Source organism: Mus pahari, chromosome 3 (genome assembly GCF_900095145.1).
Source record: "Mus pahari chromosome 3, PAHARI_EIJ_v1.1, whole genome shotgun sequence".
Lineage (NCBI taxonomy): Eukaryota > Metazoa > Chordata > Mammalia > Rodentia > Muridae > Mus > Mus pahari.
This window is the reverse complement of record NC_034592.1, coordinates 407,278-414,990: the sequence shown is the minus strand read 5'-3', so window position 1 is coordinate 414,990 and position 7,713 is coordinate 407,278. Positions and strand designations below refer to the sequence as shown.

The window sequence follows — 7,713 nt, the reverse complement described above, 5'->3', positions numbered from 1 at the left end:
ATCAGAGCCTATGTTCTTTGGACTCATGGAAAATCACAGAAGGGGCAGAAAGGTAAGAGCCAGAAGATCAAGCTGCCTGATGCATGATGATTTAAAATAAGAGTTCATTTATCTTAACTAGCTAACAGGGAACACGATAATATGATATCTGTATTTTGAAATATCAAACTATGTGTCTTGAAACATTACTATATTAAAAATCAAAGTACCTAAAATGTGAGTCAAAAAGTACAAAAACATTGGTGTTGCATCAAATTGCCACAAAATATCTTAACGAACAAAACATCCCTTTTTTGTGAATATATTCCATATGCCAGAAAGGACCTGGATCCTTTGTATACATTTTTTTCTTTTATACCTCACAATATGTATAAAATTGGCGATAAGTTTATGGCAATTACTAATTTAAGGAACAACAACTGAAGGTGGAGTGAAGCTAACTTGACAATCAGCATGGAAGAGTCTGGGGTTTTCATGACTCAGAACCCGACTTCCAAATGAAATACTGCATTCCAGAAACAAATAAGCAAGCAAACACCCCAATGCACAAACTTTTAAAATACACATTTGCCCTTTCCATTCCTAATTGTCAAAGCCAACCAATGAAAAGTCTTTTTAAAATGCCACCAATAGTTTTCATACTAAATATAATGGAATGTTAATCCTTAAATAAAACTTGGGTCTTTAATCCCAAGTACTGCCAACATAGGGGCCTTAAAATTTACGAGATGAAATCTATGCTATTTATCAATTGGTTGGTTTAGGTCAGCTTAGCCCCAGTTAGCTTTGTAATGTTATACCTGTAGAGATATTTTAAATACACAAATGTATTTACAGGTGTAACTAGGTAATGACTTGGTTGGATTTTTTTTTTTTTCAAGGCTCATCAATGGACCGGGGAAGGCAACTTCCAACTTAAGGGCATAGCCCGTCCTCTTTAATTCTAGTTTGCATATTATTCTAGATTTTAAGGACCGGGTAACAGCGAAAGCCTCAAAGCCTGCTACAAAAGTCGAGCAGAAATAAGTTTTTAAAAAAGGAAAGAAAAAGTGTAGAGCAGAGTCCAGAAGAGGGGGTCTCAGCCCCTTGGTAGGGCAGTGCAAAAGTCAATAGTCCAACTATCCCCAAACTGGACAACTCCCAAAAGAAGCCCAAGTCTCCTGGCGTTTGAGACGCCCTCTCCACTTCTGCTTCCGGGGAAGAGAGTTTCCCCAGCCCTCCGCGGGGGCGGGGCTAAAGGAAGCCGGAAGTCAGGCCGCTTCCGGCAGGGAAAACTCCTGGCTGCCGCTTCGCCCGGCTTGACAGGCGGCTCTGTGCCGGCCGTGCGCTGCCCTCACCCGTCTCGACCTCCCGTTCGCGTCCGACCGCCGCCGTCCCGCTGCCCTTTTCTCGAGCCTCCCCTTCCCTATGTTCCGGGACCGGAGTCCGAGAAGCAAAGACCCACTTCTTGTCCAGTCCCCATCATGTCCGAAGTGACCAAAGAGCTGCTGGAGCTGGTGTGGGGCACCAAGAGCAGTCCCGGACTGTCGGACACCATCTTCTGCCGCTGGACGCAAGGTACCAAGGCAGGGCTCCGCTCCAGCCGCTCAGCTCGGGCTCCGGGAGTCGGGCCAGGACGCCTCTTTCGGTCCCAGTACCCCCCGCTCCATCACCTCGCCCCGGCCCCATCACCTCGGGTACCTGGCGCTTGGTTCCATGCCCTTTTCTTCACCAGTACCCGTGCTTGGTTCCAGTAACCACGCTTTAGGCACTCGGGGCACCCGCGTTCTGTCCCAGTAGTCCGGTTGGTCTTGGCACCTCAGCTCCAGCCCCTCTGCTCCCCTCACTCCTTCCCTGTGCTCGCGCTTAGTACCCCAGCTTCAGTGCCTCTGGTATCCGCACTCTTTCCCTGTACCAGCCCTTGGTCCCAGTACCCCAGCTGCGGCTGCTCGGCTTCCCGCACTCGCTTTCTTTCCCTGTACCGGCGCTTGGTACTAGTACAACTCTAATCTTCGGGTACTCGCACTCTTTCCTACAGAGCTTGATCCCAGTACCCCTGCTCTGACCACTCTAGGGACTCTGCGCTCAGTTCTAGATCCCGGACTTGGTTCCAGTAACCCGGCTCAGGCACCTCGGGTACTGTGTGTCAGGTTCTATTGCCATTGCTCTGGCCTGTCGGATACCCAGAGCTAGTACCCCTGCTCCAAATAGTGGTTCTCAGCCATCCTAATGTTGCGACCCTTTTATACAACTCCTTATGTTGTAGTAACCCCTAATTATAAAAGTATTTTGTATAAAAGTACTTCATGGCTGTAATTTTGTTACGGTTATGACCAGTAATATAAATATCTAATATACAAGTCCCTGAGGGGTCGCGACCCACAGGTTGAGAACCATTGCTCTAAATGACTTTTGATGAGGGGAGTTTGGGTGAGAGAGTGTTTACCAAAGAATGCAAGTGCCTCTGCCACTCTGGGCTGACCTGCTGCAGGAGTGAAGGGGGAGGGGCCCTGGGACTGTAATGTGTGACACCAAAGAGGGTGCCACTGTTATTAGAATCATTACACCTCCAGCCTCCTAGTGAGCTTTAAGTTATCATCAGTGTTTGGAATGTTTTTTTGGAGGGGTGGTGGGAGGGTGGGGATCTAGGTGACTAATACGGGGAAAGCAGTTTCGTGTTGTAATTAATGTAGTTAGGTGTGGTGCTCTGAATGGAAACACAGTGTTGCTTGCTGCAAGATTGTTTTTGTGACAGTGTCTGATATTGTTGGTTACATTCTTTAAAGGAATAGGGATCACAGCCCTTTCTCTGCTAGTCTAATTATGCTCAGAGCTACTCTTAGAGGGTAGTGATAAATGTTGCTGTGGTAGTCATTTGGGATTATGGGAGTAGTCATAGAGCCCGGACTTCCTGCATTAGTAAAGTGGCTTGATTTTTGTGGTCGATAACTGCATTGAATTGACAGCTGTAACCTCAGTCTTTGGAAAATACGATGCAGGTATAAAATGGTTTGTAGAACAAAGTTACACCCAGAGAGATTACATTTGTGAAGTTACATTTGTAAAGCTACTATGTTGCTTTGCTTTGCTTGTTAAAATAAGCCAATAGAGTAGCGCATAGTTGTTAGTGTTTCATTAATGGACAGTTTCAGTTAACTCTTTGGAAATTCACTTCAGCTAAAGAAGTATGCATTTTGGGTTATTTCTGAGCAATTCTTAATTAAATATTTATTTGCTTTCTTTTTTTTTTTTTTACTTAAAGAATATGTATATGAGTGTTTTGCTTCTTTGTATACATGTGCACCACATGCATACCTTGTGCCTATAGAGGCCAAAAGAGGGCATTGGAGTCCCTGGAACTGAAATTATGTATGGCTGTGAGCCTGCTTATTGATGTTGGGAGTAGAACCAGGGTCCACTTCACAAGCAACCAGTGCTTTTAGCCACTGTGCCATATCTCCAGATCTCCAATTTTGTTTAAAATCAGTAAGCCCTTTAGGCTTGAATTGAAGTTACTTTTGTTTTTAAACAAGGTCTTACCATGTGACTTTGTCTGGCCTTGAACTCACAGAGATTCACCTGCTTTGACCTCCTGGGTGCTGGGATAAAAGACAGTGTCTTTCAGCTCCAAACTGACTTTTTTTAGTTTGACAATTTGTTTTTTTTGTTGTTGTTGTTGTTTCTGTTTTCTCCTGATCGTTTGCCTACCTTGTGAAAATGAGTTTTCACTTTTGTAGTTCATTGGCAGCACTTGCTCTTTTCCTGTAAAACACACTGGTGTCCTGAGCCGTGGTCACCAAAGCCTGGGATGGCAGAGCAGATGTCAAGCACCTGCAGTGGTTATTAGGTGAAGGGACAGAGGGTCTTGGAAACACTTGAGTCCCATGAAGGCATCCGGAGACAGTGTTCCATGCGCATGGCCTCACCCCTGTAAAAAATCTTGGTGCCTAATGTTCCCTGGACTGTTGGTTCAGTGTGGCTGGAGGAGGGCAGTGGGAAGGGGAAGGGAATGAACATTCTAAAAGTAATATGGTCATATAAGCCATTAAAAGGACATTGGCCCACATTCTGAATGAAATAAGAATTTCTCTGAAAGGTTTGGAGCAAAGGAGACAGAGGTTCTGGACTTAGGTTGGTTCGGTTGCTGTGGTTGAGAGTGGCAGTGGTGAGACGGTAATTAAGATCAGATGGTCCCTATGGTAGCCCAGGACGGAAGGTGGAGCAGATCAGGATATTAGCATTGGAGACAGTAAAAAGTGCTCATGTTGACCATGTCCCAAACTGGTGTCTTCTGTCTGACAGAAGTAGCATTGCTCATACATTTGACGTACTGAGAGTTCAGTTTTCAGTGCTGATTATGTAACTTGGTGTTTGGTAGACTCCCTGCAAAGGGTCAGGGACTTTTCTCTTTCTAGGTGTTCCTCTGGTGCTGCACAAAAGCTGTCCTGCTTCTTTTAAGAAGCCTTGGAGGACAGTGCTTTCCTGGCCTTAGCTTAGCTCTTCTCAGGAGCTCAGAAAGCACACTGTCCCTTCCTCAAAACTTCTTGTTTTCCACCACCACCTAAAGCTGTGGTGGAAAAGAAGTACTGTCTATAACAGCTTAATGTGGGAATATCTTTTTTTGTGATGAGGGAGGGCCATATTGATTAAAATTATATTTGGGTTTTTTCAGGAATAAGAGACAGTCTTTATTATATAATATGAAAAATAAAATTTTTATGTTAATGAAAAGTTGAGGGATCATTTAAAAATATAAAATGGCCAACAAGATAGGTCAGTAAGGAAAGATACTTGTTGCCAAGCTTGAGCCTGAGTTTAACCCTCAGAACTTCTAGCAAGCTGTCCTCTCACAGCGGTACACCACACACACACACACACACACACACACACACACACACACACACTTTTCATTACTAGATCATTTGGGTCAAAGTTTGAACTTAGGTTTTCCTTTCATTTAGCATCACTAAATTGCAATTCACCTAACAAGCAATTTTTTAAAAGTCACAATGTGCAAGCACAGGAGAGGATTAATTATTTGGTATTTTAAATATGTAATATAGTCTCGTTAATTCAAAGATTTTAAATGTCTGTCATATGATGTTATGCTGTCCAGGGTTTACAATCTTCAAAGACAACAGAGAGTAAATGTGTCTAGTCTAACACTATTAGCTAAGGAAAATGGGGCCCCATTCAGATACTTGGCTTAACCCAGACCATCTGGCTTATAGTAATCTAACTAAGTCTGTGCTGTTGGTTTTACACTGGCTATTAAGACTTTAAAACCCTTAGTTGTCCTGTTGGTTAGAGGGATGTGTGTGTACAGTCGAGACTTGAGAATAAAGTCTGAAAATTTGCAAAAAGGTTCTTGGGCCACATTTAAATTAGGCGTTATAAAATGTGAAACTGAGAACAGAGTCACTGTCTTCACTGTGTCACAATATGTTACAGATGTTACAAAACTCTGTCAAATCAGTTATTAGATGAGTTATTTTAGATTTAATCAGAAATTGTTCTTTTTGTAATAAACAAATTCCTTTTAAATCTAGGAAATAGTTTGAGTGAAAAAACATTTGACAAGAAAAGTAGCCTTACATTAACAAACTCCTGTTCAAGGGCACAAATAGGCAACTCCATGGATCCTGATAGATGCATAATAATAGATTTTTTTAGTAATGTTTTTACTTCTTCTTTGAATATTGGTGGACTCCTTAGGGAAGGCTAGGATTCACTCCTGACTTGATGTTTATTACATGACCTGAAAGTCTGTGGAACCTCAATCCTCCTGTGCACTAACATGCCGTACCGAGACTCCTTCCTTAGTCTTCTTGGACAGACAGTGAAGCTATCTTGGCTTTAACTCTGCTATCCAAGTGCTGGCAAGGCCCAGTCCAGCTTAGCAGAAGAGAAGGTGTGGGACAGGCGGATTCGGATGGTGTGGCCCAGATTCTTGGTTTGGTTTCTCAGTCCTAGGTTGGACCTGACACTTGGTTGTCTTAATGTGATAACCAGCACTTTAGTTGTCACTTTCCATGTTTTCCCATCCGTCTTAACTACGGCCAGCTCCCCATTTCCTGTTATCAGGAGCTCCAGGGTGTTGTGGATAAACCTAGCTGGCATCAGCAGACAGTAGTTACACCTTAGCTGAGTGCCCCACTTCCACTCATCATTCCTGTGCTCATGGTCCATCTCCTCTCCTGGCAGCCTCTCTTCTCTGCCCCTTTTCTCCTTCCTTACCAGTCTCTCCTGAGATCTATCCTCAATTCTCACCTCTCTTTCTACCTCCCAATCACAGGCTCTAGCCTTTATAGCCAATTGATTTTAAATTAGGGAGCTAGGTTCATATAACAAAGGCATAGGAATTTGCTCAACTTGGGGCAACCAAATCTTGTGGAATTTATCATTTGATGCATAACAGCACCAGATTAATCCCCAACAAGCTGTCCTTCTACATCTTAGAATCAGCATCCAGACAGGTCCTCAGTTCTCCCATTCTTCATTCCCCTGATTCCAGCCAGTGGCTTTGCTTTTCTTTGTTTTAGAAATTTTCCAAGATTTATATCTGTGAAGTCACCAGCTTTCAAGATTTCTGAGCTCAGGATTCCATTATACCCTTCAAAATGAATGAACTTAACATGAAGGGAGATAATATCTTGATAGTGTTGTGAAAACAACTTTAACTTTAGGTGGGTCCCTTGCACCATCTCTGTCTAGTACTGTAAGTATGTAGAGGTTGGAGGGCACAGCTGACAACCTCTGTCTGGTTGTGAGTCACTCCTGCCGTGCTGCACTGTCTCAGTTCTCTTGTAAGACAAGGTCTCCAATTTCCTTTTCCCATATGAATCGCTGCATCAGCCCCCATTTATTTCTTTCTATTTGTCTGTCTGTCTGTCTGTCTGTCTGTCTGTCTGTCTGTCTGTCTGTCTATCATCTATTCATTCACTTTGTTTTGTTTTGTTTTGTTTTGTTTTGTTTTGTTTTGAGATAGGGGTGTCACTATGTAGCCCTTGTTGCTTGGAACTCACTATAGAGACCCAGGTTAGGCTCAAACTCTGATTTCACCTGGCTCTGCCTCCTCAGTGCTGGGATTAAAAGCATATGCCTTTCTCTCTCAATCTCTCTCTCTCTCTCTCTCTCTCTCTCTCACACACACACACACACACACACACACACACACACATCCTTCATTCTTTTAGCTTAGTCATTAAGCATCAAAATAATTCTCCATCCTGCCACTCTCTTTTCTTCTCTGAAACTTGTACAATTAGCTTGCTTCTGCTGTTTGTCCTGTCATTTAAAGTCTGGCTGCTCTCTAGCTCTGAGTTCCTTTTGCAGGACTTCTGGTGGTGCGCTTGATCCAGCACTTATGTCTTAGCACATGCCGCAGCTGACTATTCTTGTACCTAATGGATCTTTTCTAGAACCTCTGCTACTATATCCCTGTCTTGCCTGTCTTTCTAAGCTGCTATCCTGCCTTGCTGACCTAGCCTCTGCTCACTTTTTAATGTTGTTAGCTTTATCATCTTTGCAGTGCATGCTGGCATTCACTGTGCTGACCTGTTCCCGATGATTGCAGTTGTTATCTGTAGTCCCAACACTTGTCCTGAGGTCCAGTATCCCCGCTTCTGCATGGTACAGATGACTCCTTTACATATTTGAAACTGATGTATTTTACACTGTGGAAACCAACACCCCTGATTGTCTTCCCTCTCAGAACTTGAACAGACATTAACA

At 43.4% G+C, this 7,713-nt stretch overlaps 1 protein-coding gene across 7 annotated transcripts in view; it reads left to right on the top strand.

Moving 5' to 3' along the window:
- The first annotated feature begins 1,254 nt into the window (after positions 1-1,254).
- The window catches only part of Mindy3 (MINDY lysine 48 deubiquitinase 3), an 80,091-nt gene continuing 73,632 nt past the window's right edge, over positions 1,255-7,713 (top strand). For 5 of the 7 annotated variants that reach the window (XR_003843450.1, XM_029536287.1, XM_029536286.1 and 2 more), the window contains exon 1: positions 1,261-1,557. Coding sequence is in view for 5 of the 7 variants with exons in the window: in XM_029536287.1 (XP_029392147.1) it covers positions 1,464-1,557 (94 nt within the window). In the remaining 2 variants the exon portion in view is untranslated. Of the gene's footprint in view, positions 1,558-7,713 lie in introns of all 7 variants that reach the window. The other 2 variants (XM_021192593.2, XM_029536285.1) reach the window with 2 other exon arrangements.